At 48.3% G+C, this 18,714-nt stretch overlaps 1 protein-coding gene across 4 annotated transcripts; it reads right to left on the bottom strand.

The window, feature by feature from the left end:
• Positions 1–264: 264 nt before the first annotated feature.
• On the bottom strand, positions 265–18,417 carry strip2 (striatin interacting protein 2). 4 transcript variants are annotated; one of them, XM_084701129.1, is made up of 22 exons: positions 18,200–18,416; positions 15,106–15,175; positions 14,944–15,018; positions 12,936–13,070; positions 12,610–12,730; positions 11,663–11,731; positions 11,460–11,566; positions 11,081–11,208; positions 10,763–10,951; positions 10,347–10,397; positions 8,552–8,784; positions 6,866–6,931; positions 6,578–6,641; positions 6,202–6,273; positions 5,989–6,063; positions 5,761–5,858; positions 5,284–5,410; positions 4,136–4,236; positions 3,635–3,701; positions 3,192–3,296; positions 2,839–3,043; positions 265–2,746 (listed from the first exon to the last, which is right to left on the bottom strand). In XM_084701129.1, exons 1-22 carry the CDS (start codon positions 18,314–18,316, stop codon positions 2,496–2,498), a joined length of 2,526 nt encoding a protein of 841 aa, XP_084557255.1. In that variant the 5' UTR covers positions 18,317–18,416; the 3' UTR covers positions 265–2,495. The 4 variants fall into 4 exon arrangements, with proteins under 4 accessions (XP_084557255.1, XP_084557257.1, XP_084557258.1 ...); XM_084701131.1 differs by having other exon boundaries at positions 18,296–18,414; XM_084701132.1 differs by lacking the exon at positions 18,200–18,416 and adding an exon at positions 17,755–18,137.
• Between the last annotated feature and the right edge of the window lie 297 nt (positions 18,418–18,714).

Raw genomic sequence — 18,714 nt, 5'->3', positions numbered from 1 at the left:
AATGGCCTTGAAAACAATGTCTCAGTGAACCACTTAGACTCCACACCCCCCTTCCCCTCAAACAGAATGCCCTCTGGCCTCTACGCAGAAAACCAGATGCTGGGTGGTTGTTGGACTGTGTTATAGTTTCAACAAGCACATTATATACTAGTGTACTACACACACAAACTTCCTTGAAATGGTTCAAAATAGCAACTATCCTCAGGCTGAATGGAGAAATACAGTGCAAACTGAAACACATAGCATTTTACCTCGGCAACAGTAAATGTTTTATACTTTCATGTATTTTAATAAGAACTCTGATAATCATTTGTAATTCAATAGAATAATGCCACAATGCCAGTATATCTATAATTGCACACATCCCTAAACAAATTCATTGAGTGTGTTTCCTAGACTACTTGATGTGGAAATATTTATAATTGTAACCAAAACACATTTAGCTACATCCATACACAATGCAAAACAAATGTCATTACAATAAATCTGTTTAGAACATGTCTAGTCTTTCTGTACAATTCAGGTAGAAAATAAAAAGAATATTGCAAAATAATTGTGTTGTTTGCAACAAGAGATGCCCCAAGTAAGGCATATGAATACAAACCATGGAAGTAATTCCAAAGAAATACCTGCACTCATAACTTTGGCACTTGAGGTACAAACCTCTAAAACGAATTGGTGACAGACAGAAACATAAAACAGGCCCATAAAAATCATGACTGTGTATTCAGAGACTATAAACGTGTCAGTGCACAGGAGTCCTCCGTTGGTTTTACTACCAACACAGTAGGTAGTGGATAAGGAACTTTTTACTTAGTTTATAGTACAAACCCTGGATCTTTACAATGTCACAGCATAAACCTGAGAATCTAGACATGTGCCATACTGAATCATGTTCATAGCTTTTAGGTATTTTCATTCCAATTGAGTGAAGACCTAAAATAGGGGAGACAAATCTTTGAAGCTTTTTTGACACTTTAAGTGCAACATTAATGAGTGCAGAACGTGACAGCCCAGACAGTGCACTTGAAAACATCATTCAACCGAAATGTACTGTTTAAAAATCTTGTAGAAAAGTTATTGAATGCGGTTTAAATAGGATGTTTACAAAACAGAACAATAACTGCAAACATGCACATTTTCACGGAGAAGAGCACAATTCAAGACATCTCAGTTACACAATCATGGTTCAATACACAGATAACAAGCAAATGAACAAAGCCAAAATTCCAGCAACAATGAATCAATAGCTACTGAACAGTGGTGTAAAAGGGTGTTGACATTGACTCCTGTGCTCATTAAATGTATTCAACTGGAGCTTTCAGAACAGAGGGGTGTACAGTAGTTGGGAAGAGAGATGACTCAGAAACATATGCCCTCATAGAAAATCCAGTGTCATTGTGTAGCAGCGGTCAATTCAGCTCAGGAAGAGGTGATCTCACCAAGGACACTTGGAGCTGGGGGAGGATGCTGTGCTGTCAATGCTGCTGTCCAGGTGAGCTGTGCTTTGCTCTAAAAAGGCAGTGAGGTGGACTGCTGTGAGGAAGATAGAGAACAAACAACCTCTTAGAGGACAAGACTTTCAACACAGTAGAGAGGGAGCCTCTATTCAGACTTACCCAGAGAAGGTCATCCCTTCATGGACTCCCAACCCGCCCCATCACACCCCTTCAACCCGTCAGTCCCGAGATAAACGTCTCAGACTAGCATCAGAAACTTTTGCCAATCCCTATCTTTCTTCCTTCCTCTCTTCCTCTCCTTGTTCCTGTCTTCCTTCAACACCACTTTATTCCTTCTTTCATTCCTCTTTTCTTCCCACCTAGTGTTCTTTTTTCAAATTGCCCACTAGACTCGACCAAAGTAAACTTATAATTAAACAGTCTCTGTTTTTGATATTATTAACAGAAAGAACCTACAGTAAATTGAGACCGGAGTCTGCTTCATGCTACTCTAAATAGTAATTACCAAAATACCCTGGTCACACACACTGGTTTGTTTCCAAAAAGGCCCTTTTCTAAAAATATACAAAGTCCTAATATCAACTGAATTTTCATAGACTAACAATTACAATAGGACTGAAAATTTGAACTGAATAAATACAACCGTAAACCTTCAAATATACAGTGTACTAACAACAGTCTGCAAAATGTACATCTTTAACAAAAAAAAGGGACAATGGCAGTAATTGAAAAATGACAAAAACCAGAAAGGTTATGTTCTGACCATCTGTATGCAGAGATAACTAATACCAAGGGAACCATCTTCTATGTAGCTGGTAAATGGAGCCTGCTCTTGCCATAGTTCTCTGTTGTCATGTGGTCACACAGGTTCTGACATAGATGCTTCTAGATACATACGTTCTATGTAGGCCTACGTGTATGTACATCAAGATAAAATTATTTATAGGCACCTGTTTTTGGTGTGTGTGTGTGTGTTAACCTTGCATTCATATCTGCGTTTATATGGGTCTGTATATTCTGCCCTCCCTTGATTGGCTACGGGCCCTGCAGCAGGCCCTCCCATTGGATGGGCTGTGAGAAGACCTCCCTCTCCAGCCACATCTCATAACTGTAGTGAAAGTCCTCCGGGAGCTCCACACGCTGTCCCAGGACGCTTTGCAGGCAGTTGTCGACGGGGGCAAACTCTCCGTTCTGGCTCTTGTCGTAGCGGCGGCTGTTGAACTTCTCGATGCTCTCTCTCAGGGCACACTCCTCCGCCTGGAAGTCCCACGGCCGAGCGTCGATGTCTGGGAGAGAGAAGAGACAGAAGTTAGGCAAACACGCGGCTCCCTGCTGCTCATCACTGGGTAAACACCACACGCTCCGCCACATTCCTTACCGTTCCCGTAGGCCCAGTCGTCGTTGAGGCGATGGCGGACCTTCTGGTAGATGGCCGACATGGTCTTCATGTTGCTCTTCCTCCACTGGCGCCCCAGGTATTTGGTCTGGATCTTGAGCAGCTTGAGAACGTACAGCTGCATCATGGCCTGCTTGACCTTCAGCGCCCTCTTCAGGATGGGAGCAGACTTGAACACCACCAGCATCTGAGGACCAAGAGGAGAAGGGGTTTTCTGCTCTGAAACTTGAATATGGCCTCCTATAGCTCTGTGTGTCGCTGTTTTAAGGGGACGGGCAATGGCTGGAAGGAAGACAGCAAGGCCGAGGAAACAAGGTTTCCATGGTTCCAAGTACCATGGTTCTGGAGTGCTTCCACTTGGTGAGCTTGTTAAGGACCCTGAGCAGGTTGATACAGGAGAACAGATTCCTCCAGCAGAACTGGTTACTATCCCCAGCTTCCTGAAATTGCACAGAACAGCCAATTGTAAAAAGGTTGAAGATAACAGCATAGTATGTTCATTCAGGAGGTAAAAAAAAAATCCCGCAATTGCACTGCCAGTGCACTGAAAAAGCCCCCAGCTTCTATAGTACATTTTAAAGCAAGCAATGTTGACCAAAGGCACATTTTTACATACACATAATAAAAAAAGAAGCAAAAAAGCGCAGAGAGAGACAGAGAGAGACAGAGAGACAGAGAGACAGAGAGAGAGAGAGACAGAGAGAGAGAGAGAGAGAGAGAGAGAGAGAGAGAGAGAGAGACAGAGAGAGAGAGAGAGAGAGAGAGAGAGCACACTCACCAGGCTCTCTGCTGTGAGCTCAGGCATCTCATGGACCACACTGTGAGGGAAGTCCAGTACACATATACTGCAACACACACGCACACACACACACATAAATATACAGTGTATACAAACCACACACACGCTTTTGTATACAAACCCAATTTACCTGGAAGCGCACATCTACAGGGCACATAAATACTTTGATGTATACAATACAATGAGAGCTTATGGAGAAGAGAGTGTCAATATGAGTTTCTCTCTCACACACACATGCACACACACACACAAGTGTACACACACAGGCAGTTTATCCTGTCATGGAGGTGTGAAAATGTTTTTGTGCAATCACACAATATATTATTTGGCACAGCTAGCCTGATGCCACTTGGGCTTGGCAGACACTAAGTCCTGTCCTTATTTAGGTGCTGACGCAGCCCTGAATAAACGTTGACAGGAAGTCAGGTCCTTATTTGGATGCTCAACGGCCAAGGTAGCGAGACAAGCAGTGGCTCCTACCTGTTCTTGGCACTGATGTAGGACATGATGTTTTGGTTGAAGAACTTGAGGATGAGAGGAATGCAGTTGGCGAACACCAAGTGCTGGGACACGATCTCAAACTGCACAGAGGTGAGACCCACAGTGAAAACCACAGAGCATCCAATTAGAATCACAGCGGGGATGTGAGTGCTCACTTCAGACAACAGGTGGCGCCACAGCATGTGAATATCCTAACCCGAAGCAGCCGAAGCAACCTTTTTTCGAAAGAAATTTGCCACGTAAGACCCTACACGTACACATGATGTCTTCCACAGAGAAGACGCTCCTTCTGTTTCTAAGAGGATGCCCTGTTGGCTAACATCGGGAACGATGAGAGAGTATATCTGATGACAACACATTTGTGGTGTGAAGTGTGGATATGTATGCAGGAGACCTATCTCTTACACCCTGTAAGATGAGGACAGCAGGATGGAGAAATGAGAAGGACATCATCCCTCGAAAATAGGAATGAAAGCCCCCGTCACAAGAGAGAGGGAGCTTGGAAGGGAGTGTTCAGAACCCAAATCCTCCCCCCCTCTCTCCACCCCTCTCCCCACACACTCTTTCAATTTCCCTGCTTAGTGCTGAGATGAATAGATCTTTGACTGTGTGCCTATCAGACCAGTGCAGGATGTGAAGGCTTTGGCGCAAAATGGGGACGAGTGGGGGGTAGAAGGAAAGAGGATGGAAGTGAAGGGCGGAGGATGGAGGGAGGAGGAGAAGATTAGACGGTGGCTAACCTGGTACATATGGAGGTGGAGATAGGAGGTTGGGGGTGGGGTGCATTGGTTAGGTTGTTTGGGGAGAGTGATGGAGGGAGATGGAGAGAGAGAGAGAGAGAGAGAGAGAGAGAGAGAGAGAGAGAGAGAGAGAGAGAGGGAGAGAGAGAGAGAAAGGGAGAGAGGGAGGGAGAGAGAGAGATGGAATTAAAACATGAGCGTGTGTGCATATGCGTGTGTGAGAGTTTGCGTATGTGTGTGTGTGAGAGAGTGTGGGTGTTACACAAAGAGAGAGAGAGTGTGTGTGTGTATGTATGTGAGACAGATACAGTGTGTGTATACAGTATGTGAGAGAGCAAAACAGACAGAATGTGTGAGACAGACAAAGAGAGAGTGTGCGTGAGCAACCTGGTAGATGTGGTTGAGTTTGAAGTGCTTGAGCAGCAGCAGCAGCAGAGCAGAGATGGCCTTGACGATGATCTCCTTGTGTCTGTTCACGTCAATACCCAGCTTCATGCTCTGAAGAACTGTTATTCTGTACGTACACACACCCATACACACACACACACACACAGGCACACACACACAAGGGACACAGGAAATCTGTCATGATTCATAGCCACAGCCACACAAAACAAGCTATTAATTTATGTGTGTCAAATAATCTCCTTTGATCTAGATCTGTTAGTCAGTTATTTAGCCACTGGTAAGGAGAGAAAGTGACAGCACCCTGCTGGTCCATTGAGATGAGCCCGTATGTCATTGTTTGTCTCACATATATCTGGAGGAGTAGGGCCTATGCTATTCTTGGATGGGTATCAATTTAGTCCCCGCTGATCAATGGATGGGTATCAATCATTTCCTCGGATGGGTGTCAATACGTACGGCATCTCCTCTGGCAGCACGTCGGCGAGGATGTTGATCGAGTCGGTCTTGGCTTTGGAGGTGGGGGCAGCAGCCAATAGTAGCTTCAGCAGGGCAATCTGAGGGGAGGGATACAGGGAGATAATTGGTGAAAAGGATGGTGTCGTTCTAATGTAGTATGGAACAACATGAGCCCACATCAGCATATACTGCATAACCGTCATGCTACAGCACCCGGGAGACACTCACCACGTACTGGGAGAGGTTGGGAAGCATGCCCAGATACAGGATCTCTGCCGGGGTCTCCTCTACCTCCTCCTCCCCCTGACCAAGACATACACACTCAGCAAGGACACGCCACCCCACGGAAGGAAGGCCTCACGGTAATAGTGCTGGAACCGGGCCATAAGGCTACAATGAGATCTGCATGGTGTGAAAGACTACAAAGATGGCGTCACTGACCAGGGTCATAGGGCACTGCTGAAGCTCCTCCTCTCTCTTGATCTGCACCTCGGCGATAGAGACATATTTGTGCTGGAGGAGAGGAAGGAGGAGGTTGGGATTCAGAAGGAGGACGTTTCTGTCAGTGTCTGAGTCAGTTGTTAACGCGTTTGATTGACGTGAGTGGGACGTCAAGGTCCACAGGTATTGATCATCCGTCAAAGGATGGCGTGACAAAAGACTGGCCTTTGAGTCACTCAGTATTAACACTGAGGACCCGAGTAGGAGGAGAGAAAGAGGGGGCCGCACTGAGAGAAGAGAGAGGGATTGACGGGTGTGACTGAGACAGAAAAGGGATAGGGGGAAAGCGGTTGATGAGATGGACTCCTCCTCTCACCTGTTTTAGGGTCTTCACGCTCTCGTGTATGGGCCTCGGTAAGCCCACCAGGGTCTCCGTGTCACTGAAAGAGAGAAAACGCACCGTGGCTGTTCCACTTCCTGTATGTTGGTCTAACTGCCAAGCGGTCAACAGACTGTGACAAACTAAACCGCTGGGTGAATATTTAGCTAGTTTTTTTGTTTAGTTTAGTTTCCTTTTCAATTGAATCCCTTGGTATTTCTATGTGCATTCACTTTGGAACATTTTTTATGTGGGCAGAAATAAAAAATGACTATTACCACTTACTTTCCCAAAGTGAAGCCAATGAACTTGTTCCTACTCGTCTCTAGGAATGTCTCAATGTCTTTCTCCCTATGGACAGACAGAGGGAGAGAGAAAGACAGAGTGAGAGACAGACAGACAGGTAGAGAGACAGGCAGGCCGGAAGATAGACACACCAATACACATCCAACGGCCAGACAGGTATAAACAGACAGACAGGTGAGTGTCACATAGGAGGGTTTGTAAGGTCTTGCAACCAAACGCCTGCACGCTCGATTAGCCCGCTAGGTAAAGCTATAGCACTGTGAGGGAAGAGACCTAAAAGCACATTCACTATAATCCACAAACACTCTGAACATATGAGTGGCTTTAATCCTGCAAGAGAACACACACGCACACACGTGCACACACACACACACACATGTGCACAAACCACACACACAGTGCCAGTGTGCTGTGGGAGTTCTTACATCCCATCAGTCACACTGCCATAGGCTGCGTCTGCCTAACCCCTGTCTCTCTCTTCCTCTTCGTCTCCCAGTTTTCTCCTTTTCTCCCACCCTTTCCCCAATCTCCCCTCCTCCACCCCCCCTCCCTCTTTATAGTCTCCCCCCTAAGTCTCTCTCTCAGTCTCTGTCTTTGTCTCTCTCTCTCAGTCTCTGTCTTTGTCTCTCTCTCTCAGTCTCTGTCTTTGTCTCTCTCTCTCTCTCTCTCTCTGTCTCTGTCTCTCTCTTTCTCTCTGTGTCTCTCTCTCTGTCTCTGTCTCTCTCTCTCTGTCTCTGTCTCTGTCTCTGTCTCTGTCTCTGTCTCTGTCTCTGTCTCTCTCTCTCTCTCTCTCTCTCTCTCTCTCTCTCTCTCTCTCTCTCTCTCTCTCTCTCTCTCTCTCTCTCTCTCTCTCTCTCTCTCTCTCTCTCTCTCTCTCTCTCTCTCTCTCTCTCTCTCTCTCTCTCTCTCTCTCTCTCTCTCTCTCTCTCTCTGTCTCTGTCTCTGTCTCTCTCTCTCTCTGGGGCCACATCTGACACTCATCTCACCTCCTAAAACAGTCCAGCGCACCACCACGCTCAAAACACACAAGCCCACACACACCCACCCACACACACACTCCCTCCCTCACACTTAAGATCAAATGAATAATGCATGGGTTTACTCATAACGAGGAGCGGCTGATAAGCGCCGAGACTTGCACTTGGTCATTTGCCCCCCCCTCCCCTCCATTCAACCCCTATCTTTCATCGAGCCACCTATCCCTCCGCTTCTCATCTAACCCTCCCGCCCTCCTCTCCTCCTCTCATCTCCCCCCTGCATCTCAGCTGCATAATTCATGTCCATGTGGCTGTGCACACTGGACAGGGAGAAGGTAGGCCACTCTCTAGCGGTCGGATGGCTGAGCGGTGAGGGAGTCGGGCTAGTAATCAGAAGGTTGCCGGATCAATTCCCCACCGTGCCAAATGACGTTGTGTCCTTGGGCAAGGCACTTCACCCAACTTGCCTCGGGGCGAATGTCCCTGTGCTCACTGTAAGTCGCTCTGGATAAGAGCGTCTGCTAAACGACTAAAATGTAGCGGAAAGACACAGAGGAGAAACTGAGGAAGAGACTTTGGAGCAGCGTTCCCGTCTTCTCCCCCCATCTCCACGAGCACCCCTGGGTGTAGGGTCGACAGTGTGGAGGCGCTGGTTCCTGGTTTTGGGAACGGAGCCTGGGTGTCTCACCTGACCTTGGGGGCCCAGGGGAGGCCCTTGGGGAAGGAGACCCTCTCTGTCGGGGGCCGGAGGGGCGGCGGCGGGGGTGGAGGCTGGATGATGACATCGCGGTCCAGGGGGTCCACCTCCCCCTCGATGCCGCTGTCGGCGTCCTCGCCGTCCTCCTCCTCGTCCCTCGCCTCGTCGTTCTTGAAGGGGTCGCGCTCGTTGTAGGTGTCCAGGCTGTCCTGCTTCACCAGGGGCTGCAGGGGCAGAGTGTGGACCAGCAGGGGGAGTGAGAGAGCGCAGTGTCTGTGCTTGATGGGAGGTTGGGGCCCGTCCCTCACATGCCCTGGTCACAGAGCAAAACCACTGCTCCTCAACTAACTAACATTTTCATATAGCAATTGTATGATACATTGACTATTTGCCAAAAATGACTAACATCATATTTTTAAAAATCATATGAAATGCAGATTCCCCTTAGTCTTTGGACCAGGAATAGAATTAACAAGGATCCAGGGACTAGGCCTATGCCCTGTTTCAACACCAGAACTACACATAAACCTCCATCTCCATTGTCAGCCAATCACCATCCCCTTGAGGCCTGGCAACCAATAAGAAAACTGCAGTCCTTCCACATCAGGCGCAAGCAAGACAGGAAGTTATGACTCAAACTCCTTCCAGACTTACCATAGGAGGACTGCATACTCCACCTGGGTAGAAGCTCATCAATCACAGACCTAGCAGCATCTTATCCACACCCATACCCAGGTGTTACACAGAGATATAGCATTCCCATCACAGTTAGGTCAACACAAGCCCAATCTACTCAAACACTTAGGTAGGGGAGCTGGATGAAAGACTGAGCCAACCAAACGCAAGCATCAGGCACGGTGGGTTGCAGAAGTAGAGCGCACTGCCACAGCAGTCAATGTATGGTGGCGCTGTGGTGGCTAGAGAGAAAGAAGAAGGAGGAAGAGAATAGAGAAAGACAAAAAAGAGAGAAGAGAGGGAAGAAGGAAAGAAAAAGAGAGAGAGAGAGAGAGAGAGAGAGAGAGAGGGTGGTGGTGTGGTGAGGAGGGGCCTGGTGCAGGTGACGCATTGTGACTCATATCCCATGAAGAAGACAAAGCCATTCTCTGATAGGTGGAGCAGAGCTGGTGTGTGTGTCTAGCAAGGGTTGGAGGCCAATCCTGTTTCCATTTCTCCAAGTCAGAAAGTAAACTGACGTGCCAGTCCAACAACAGGAAATGGGGAAATGTATTTGAACCAAAAAACTAAAGTTCAAATCACTCCCTAATTTGACAGATCAGAAACATAATTGACCTTTCACCCCGTGTGTTGAGAGTATAGTACAGTGATGCCCAGCAGGTCAGGGGCCTGGAGGTATGTTGAGTTGATGGAGACTACAGCTACCACAGAGGCTCGTGGCCATGTCTGCAGTGACCTGGGACTGGTGGCCTACTCTGGTCTGGGTGACCACAGAAACAGCCTTCCAGCCAGAAGGCCAGCTAGTCAGCAAGCCAGCAAGCCTGTCTGTCTCTTAGTCCCAACCACACAGAGCAGACCAGAGTGGAGGAAGAGGAGGAAGGGCAAGGAGGAAAGAGACAGGGAGAAGAAGAGACAAAGAGAAGGAAAGACTGCAGGGACGAAAAAGGAGAAGGAAAACGGCAGAGGAAGAGAAGAAGGAGAGGAAGAAAAGGGAGGAGGCAGAGGAGGTGAAGAAGTCAAGATAAAAAAAAGAGTGTGCAAGACCAGCCCAAGGCAGAGAGCTTATGCAGAAAGAGAGAGAAAGAGAGGGGGAGGGATAGTGTGTAAAGACCTGCTTCTTGGGAAAGGGACTGTCTCCTTCCAAGCTATCAACAAAGGCACTCTGTAGGGACACAAGGAAGAGGGGGGAGGAGGTGAGGTGAGTCTCAGGGAGAAGAGAAGAGCTACGTAGCCACTACTGCAGTCCAAGCTTTACACACAGCAGTTACAGTACAGATAGCCAGTTAGAGAAACAGAGTGAGAGAGAGAGAGAGAGAGAGAGAGGGGAGCAAAATGAGGAGTTAGGGACAGATAGGAGGAAGCGGGAGTGGAGGTCAGCACCTCTTTAAGGAAAGACTAGTGTTCTTCACTCGGGGAATGCAGACCGGTTAAGAAGCTTTGACTGACACACCTCCAAAAGTGTGTGTCACGGCCGGGGGCAGGGCCGAGCACCGTGTGTGTGTGTGTGTGTGTGTGTGCGAGTGTTACCCTGCGGCTGCGCCGGCCTCTCTTCTGCTGCTGCTGCTGCTCGATGAGCTCCATGGCGGAGGCGGGCGGAGAGGCAGCTCTCATGGCGCGCACCACCTTGATGCTGTCCTCAGGAAGGGCTGACAGGTTCAGACGCTCCCGGCCGCGCACCTTCAACTCCTGCAGCTCCTCAAAGCCCCCCAGGGTAAACTGGTGGCCACACACACACATACACACGCTTTCTGTGACAAACACTGCATAGGTGTCGGGCGAACGCGGTTATAGAGTCGACTGAGCCTTTCTCGATGTGTGTGCGTGTGTGTGTGTGTGTGTGCTGACCAGGATGGTCTTCCACAGCAGCAGCAGAACCTTCTTCATGGGGAAGTGGGGGGCGTTCATGCTGCAGAACTTGGTTACCATGGTGAAGAGCAGCAGGGTGAACGGCTCTCCGTTGTCCAGAGGGGAACCTGGAAGAGGAGGGACTTCACTACCACGCTGCGGCCAGGCAAGGTTCACCACACCAGCCTTGTGCCAGACTGTCATTCATAGATTTGTTTGTTGGCATTTTCAGGACAGCATGGTTTGTGTACGCTGTGACTAAGCACAAACTGCTTAGTGCAAACATACGTGCGCGCACACACAAATGTAGGCAGGCAGAAGAGCACAAAGGCACACACTAACGCACACACACACACAGACAAACCACGCACACACACACCTAGCTCAGCCTTGAAGTCGGCTCTGCTGGTCCTCCACTCTGGCCGGTCGTCCTCTGTCTGCACACGGACTGTTTCCACCATCAGGTACATGATACTGAGCAGCACTCTGCAGCATAGGAGAGGGAGCTCAGCGTGTGTGTGTGTATGTGCGGGGGTGGGGCGACATGTGTGTGTGTGTGTGCGTGTGTGGAATCACTCTCACCTGAGTTCAGTGCTGTCCGCCAGAGAGATGGCAGGCTTCCTCACCGCACTGCTGCACGCTTGATTGTTACTGAACACACACACATGCACACACACACAATTTAAGGAACAGTCCAATACATCTACAGAACTGTTAAGAGTTAAAAATGACAGGCAGACAGGCAGCCCTTAAAAGGCCAAAGAGAACAGGAGGACAGAAGGTGAGAATTGGAGGGATGAGGCCAATGGGGGTAACGAGTGGCAATTAGGGAATTGATCCTAAAACGTAGGGGTGGGGGGGGTGTGTGTGTGCCAAGGTGCAGCAGCTGTGTCTCTAGGCAGGCTGATAGCGCTCGCTCATTAAAGAGGATCCAGAGGAACCAGTGAAAAGGAAGATCTGCTTCCTTTTCCACACTGACTCATTTTAGAGATAGTTCCACATGCTCTCTCACACACACACACACACACACACACACATACACACACACCAGGCCTTTAAGAAAAGTAAAAATAGATGTTCAGTTTGCTTTAAGCCTCTGAGGTGAGGGCCTGTCCTGCTCTCTCTCTCTGAGAGAGACTGCCTAACCCCTGTCTCTCTCGTCCTCTCCGTCTCCCAGTTTTCTCCTTTTCTCCCACCCTTTCCCCAATCTCCCCTCCCTCTTTATAGCCTCCCCCCTAAGTCTCTCTCTCTCTCTCTCTCTCTCTCTCTCTCTCTCTCTCTCTCTCTCTCTCTCTCTCTCTCTCTCTCTCTCTCTCTCTCTCTCTCTCTCTCTCTCTCTCTCTCTCTCTCTCTCTCTCTCTCTCTCTCTCTCTCTCTCTCTCTCTCTCTCTCTCTCTCTCTCTCTCTCTCTCTCTCTCTCTCTCTCTCTCTCTCTCTCTCTCTCTCTCTCTCTCTCTCTCTCTCTCTCTCTCTCTCTCTCTCTCGGCGTTGTGTTGAGGTTGTGTTGAGGTTGTGTGTGCTCTGCTCACTCTATCTCCATGCTGAGCAGCTCCAGCAGAGCGGTGAAGATGCCCATGTCGTAGAGCAGGAACACGTTGTGTCTGGACCAGTAGAGAACATCCACGTCCGTGTCACAGTCATCAAACACACCTGGGGACGCAAACCACCCACACGCACACACACCCACGTGTTCAGATGTAAGCAGGATGCGTACAGGTATAGTCATACACACACATTTGACTGTGAAAGATATGCTATGATAACGTATCATTTCTAATTGCTAAAAATGTTTATGGCTAGTGAAAGGTGGCAATTTGTGTGTGTGTGTGTGTGTGTGTGTGGCAGCCAGTGGTACCCTGAGCCAGGTAGAGGATGGCCCTGGCCACCTTCAGCCTCTTGTCCCTGTCGGTGACCTCCAGGGCGTCCAGCAGTCTCATCACATAAGCCTTCTGCTCCTCCACACCCAGCTGGACCCACCTGCGGCCTCGCACTGCAACACAGGGGCAGCACAGTGCCTCGTTACGAACACGTGTGATACAGATCTAGGAGTCACTCGGTACACTTAACGTGGATTTCATCTTTCACCTCGACATCTATTCTCCACTTCCAAATGTTTCACTTTGAACCCCTCCTTCCCTCAGAAGTGTGAGATGAGCAGGGATCGCAGTAGCTCGTTAAAACCCTCCCCCAATGAGGAGCTGGGGAGTTGGGGGGGGGGGGGGGGCGGAGATGTCACAATGTCCCAGACCAGCCAGAGCTAAATCTGTCCCAGCCGAGTACAGGGACAGGGCAGGGACAGGGCAGGGACAAAGACAGGCAGGTCATGTCCTGAAGAAGTCCCACTGAGAGGGCAAGCCTCTGTTGTGATCCTGCAATTCTGACCGGAGTGCAGTGGAGTGTGACGAGGGGGGCGGGCGGGGGAGGGTTGGGGGCTGGGGTAGGGTGGGGGAGGGGGTGCATGACAGACTGAGGAGTGATGGGGGGTGACACATGTGTTGAAACATTGATGAGGACACTGTCACTGCCTCTGCACACTAAAACCCCGGAGAGAGACAGTCCTCTCTCTGTCCCTCTCTGTTTTGGCACTTCTTCTTTCCATCTATCTCTCTCTCCTTCCATCTCTCTCTTTCATCTATGCTGAACAGACAGGCAAACAGACTTGCTAATCCTGCTTGTCACGCCTCCAGCCTCCAGAGGTGGACGGAGAGAGGAGAAACCAATCCTATCAACAGACAACGTCTGCGAGCCTCGTCCATGTTCTTCAATCTCTATCTATAGCTGATGGCTAAACCTTATGCTGTGTAAGCATCTGCTGTGCTGAATCAAGCCCACTAAAGCAGGCAGGACCTAGAACAACAAGAGGTGGCATACCTGCACAGACACACACGGAACAACGTCAATGTCACAAGATCGGAATGGATGAAGAGTACACCCCCCTAGGTGACTCAGTCAACAGGCCTCAAGGAGAGAAAACATCATAGGCTGTCAGGTAACTTAACCTTCATTCTCCTGATAGGGTTCAGTTGATATCAGTGCCATGATATGCCTATGGTTCTGGCTGTGCATGAAGATAAGACAGTTTATCACACAACTGAGAGCCATGTGTGTGTGTGTGTGTGTGTGTGTGTGTGTGTGTGTGTGTGTGTGTGTGTGTGTGTGTGTGTGTGTGTGTGTGACAGTGAGCTGCTGAGCGTGTCTGTTCATAGCAATCCCCACTTCATGATTGTTATGACTTCAGAGCAAGAAACACACCGAAAACAAAACGCACACACACAAACACAAACAACACGCACACACACACTGCCGGAGGTTGATTTCTCTCTCCTTGCAGGGAGCCAGTGGTGACAGAGGAACATAATACCTGGGAGAGCTCTATTAGTTCTATCTCCTAGTCTCCTTTTTTCTCCCTCTCTCCCCCTCTCTCCCCCTCTCCCCCCTCTCTCCCCCTCTCTCCCTCTCTCCCCCTCTCCCCCTCTCCCCCTCTCCCCCCTCTCTCCCCCTCTCTCCCTCTCTCTCCCTCTCTCTACAGGATCTGTTCTCTTCTTTCCCTCTCTACCTCACCCTTCTCTGACTATTTATATCCTTCCATCTACATCTCTCTCTCTATATATATTCATTCTTTATCTTTGTTTTTCTGTGTCTCCACCCCATCTCTCTCTATCCCTCGATCCCTAGCTATCCATCTCTAGCTTGTTAATTAAATGACAAGTAAACCATTTTGTGGGTATGGAAACAGACAGCTAATCCAAGGTCATTCAGAGGCCAATTGATACACACACTAGTTTAGAAAGCATACCCGCGCACACACACACAATCTCATTGACTGAGTCAACACAAACACAACACACACACACACACAGTACCATGGCTCCTGAAGTCTTCCTCAAAGTAGTCCCTGTTGAGAGAGAACTCCGGCTCTTCGGTGTAACTGTAGAGCTCTGAGGACAGACACGACAGAGAGAGAGAGACAGGGGACGGTTAAACACACACACACACACAAACAAACAAACACACATCCTTCTCACCTGAGAGCTCAGCAGTCAGGCTGTCTGTGTCCCCATACTCAAACTCTAGGCTGGGGGACTCCATGGAGCTCTGGGGAGGTGAAAGAGCAACAATAAGCGACAGACACGCTCACACACACAGACTAATACAAACAGGATACTGTGTAGGCACCAGTCCTATCCTTGAACTCCCTTGGAACCACACACACACAGACTAATACAAACAGGATACTGTGTAGGCACCAGTCCTATCCTTGAACTCCCTTGGAACCACACACACACAAACACACACACACACACACTCTTCAGGTTTTTCCACTGCTCCTCACCAGACGGGTAAACAGCCCGTTTGTTGTTCCGCATGACTATGCAAATGCGGTTCGGCAGCCTTGGTAGAAGCAGGGAGGGAGAGTACAGCAGGAGTCAACATGCCCCACATTTCACAGTGGATTAACTATGGTAGTCAAGGGTCTCTGCAGCTCTGACATTAGACTCACCCCATGATAACCATGTGCCCTCCAGGCACCATATAGACCTAAACACACACACGTATATACTTACAGGGCAGCCTAACACACACACACGTATATACTTACAGTACAGCCTAACACACACACACGTATATACTTACAGTACAGCCCAACACACACACACACACACACACGTAGACACTTTTATCCAAAGCGACTTCCAAGAGAGAGCTTTACAAAAGTGCATAGGTCACTGAAGTATATACTTACAGTACAGCCCTATACACACACACAGTCCAAGACACAATTTGACACACGTATAACCACACACGTACATTACCTCCACACGCATGCACACACACACACACACACACACACACAATGGGGGATGGGGACAAAGCCGAGCACTGTCAGAGCTGCTAAAAGGCATCTTCTCCCAGGGCAGAAAGACAGACTGAGAGTGTACGCATTGTCCCACCATAGTGAACCAGTCATCTCCAGACAACCACAACAGGACAATGCAGACAACACAAAAAGGGTCAGCCCTGTACCACTGGGTCAACAGCAACAGCCGAGCACTCACATGCACTCTGAAGAACACCACTAGGTGCAATCATAATAATGCACACAATAATCTATGTTTGACTGATCTTGGTTGAAAAGGTCATCAAGAGAGTGGTGCTTAGTGATTAAACGCAACTCAATTCAGGATGAAAAATATATTGAATCCCCAAGATTGGCCCAGGGAAGGTCATTTGAGTTTACAAACAGAAGGTGCTATGAATGACCTCAACAGGATTCTACAACACAGGTGTTCCTGAGCCTTGCTAAGCTTTATATGAGGTCTGTTTGCCCAAGCCTGGACTACGATAATGAAATGTGATGGTTGACCTGTGTTGATCTGAGGCAGTGAACACTGCAGGAGTGACAGTCAGCACCAGATATAATATCTGAGCTTGAAGGACCTAAGTAAAGACTGGCAGACTGGCAGATTGACAGACAGCCACTCAATTCAACGCAATAAAGTTGACTCACTGTCAACACATTTTTTCACACTATGTTGCTAAACTGTGGTCCTGCCTGCCTATCTGCCTGTTTATCTACCTACCTGCCTGCCTGCCTGTCTGTCTTTCCTTAACTTGGGACATTTGTGATCTTTCTCTTAGTCACTCCATGTTACCCTTCCCACTGTCTCTCTCTTGCTCTCCAATTCTCTCACTCTCTCTTTTCAAGCCTTTATCCTCTCTCTCTCCCTCTCTCCCTCTCTATCTCAGCATACCCCTTCTGACCTTTCCTTCACTCTACACAGGCCCTTCAAACCATGCACTCTCACACACTCCGCATCACGCTCTCACACCCGCCCACACACACCCCCATTCAGACTCACTTGGTAACGTAGGCGCAACCCCTACCCGGGATTATGTCTAACCCTGTTGCACGGTTTTCAAGCCAGTATGCAAACACAGACAGAGCATGGTTCTAGCCAAGCCCCACTCCTACCAGAGGCATGTGGTGCATGTGTCTATCCACACATTGTTTTACCTCTGTCAATCCATCTGCAGTATCTATGTATAGTGTATTCATCTATCGATCTATAGTCTATATGTATCCATCTATCTGTCTGTCACAGTGGTGTGCCATGTCCAGTTTAGGTGAGGTACAGGTTCATCTGATTCCCTCCCACAATCCTTCTTCAGATCTCTAGGTTCTGATCTTGAGTCACAGCAGAGAGAAGTATGGTTACATGGTTGTCTGCCAACATACGTCCTCTTAACCCCCACCAATTCAACCACTTCATTGTCCCAGAAACCTGGAACTGGAGGGGGAAATCTGCTCTAATTCCTTTAAAAACATTGCATATGTTTGACAGGCACAGTCCTGGCTCCGGGAGCTAATTGGTCTAATCTGGCTGGATACACTGCCACCATCGGTGGTTTTCCGAGCCATGACATCAGGTTATCAAGGAATGAATCAAAATGCATATATTATCATTTTTAATGAGTCGATGAATTTCCTCTGTTTAAATAAATGTTTGAAACTGCATATCAGAATAGATTAAACAAGATGTGCTCATTAACTAGAAATAGATATGAGTATGAATTATTTAGCTGAAAGGGAATATTTTATATCAAATCAAGACTATCAATCAAAAACGGAACTCATCTTATGATCGGACCTAGGTTAATAAAATGTCAAATACCTATCCGATTGCAAAACAACAGTGCATCAGAGAGAAGCAATGTGGCATTAAGACAGAAGGCAGCCGGAACACCGGTTTCCAGATATACATATTCCTGGGGGCCGGTCCGGTCCGGTCCAGACAAGAACATCAAAGGTCCTGGTTCTGACATGGTCACAGACAGTCACATTTACTACCTGAACTGGCACTGATCATACGCTTACGGTCGCTCTCATAAGCTTATGGTATTTATAGCAGTTACCACTTTGGCTGTCGCCAAAATAACAACTCGGAGGAGTCGGTCTGCACTGCATGCTTCCAGCAGAGCCTCTGTTGCAAGGACATTCAGTTAAGCTCCCCAGCAACAACCGCTACTCACGGACACGGGCACGGACACATACCCCTCCTGCACTTACTCTACGCTACCGTTGCCTATAGTACGCGGGAGCGCCTCTATCGGAAATACCTCCGATTCCTTCGGCTGATTGTTGAACACATCTTTGCCTTTCTCCAATGGCCTTTGCGTGTTGCAGTTATTGATAATATTATTATTGATAGGTACCTCCATTTCGTCTGTCTGCATCTGGCTGGTCGGTCTGTTCACTTTCTCCGCGCGCGGTTAGGACATTCCGGTGTGTAGCAGGCGGCAGCGCTCGAGCCTGTCACATTTGGATACTGATTTGGTATTCCAAGTTCAGAATACCCGTCCCCGTGGGCGTGATTGGTTGTCTTTACGCCAGAGTGGGCGGGGTTATTACAGAATCTTCATGGCAAGTGGTCATATGGATCTGATCCTGACCGCGAATGGTGCAGAGACGGGCAATATTTGAATAAGAATAGAGATCAATTAATAGCGTGGTGCGGTCACTTTACAGTATGGCAAATTCTGCTTGCAGTTTGACAGATATAAACATTGGCAAAATATGGACCTATTTACAGTTGCCAATGACATTTTGTGGGGGTAGGCTAAAATAGATCTAG

Source organism: Hypomesus nipponensis, chromosome 7, assembly GCF_054491055.1.
Source record: "Hypomesus nipponensis isolate SF chromosome 7, ASM5449105v1, whole genome shotgun sequence".
NCBI classification, from domain to species: Eukaryota; Metazoa; Chordata; class Actinopteri; order Osmeriformes; family Osmeridae; genus Hypomesus; species Hypomesus nipponensis.
This window is presented reverse-complemented; position numbering and strand designations above follow the sequence as displayed.

Excerpts from the sequence above, each read along its gene's own strand:
- strip2 (XM_084701129.1), bottom strand. The coding sequence starts at position 18,316 with ATGCAGACAGACGAAATGGAGGTACCTATCAATAATAATATTATCAAT. Across the intron at positions 6,642-6,865 it reads ATTGGCTTCACTTTGGGAAA|TGACACGGAGACCCTGGTGG; the intron begins GTAAGTGGTAAT and ends TCTCTCTTTCAG. Across the intron at positions 6,274-6,577 it reads GCGTGAAGACCCTAAAACAG|CACAAATATGTCTCTATCGC; the intron begins GTGAGAGGAGGA and ends CCTCTCCTCCAG.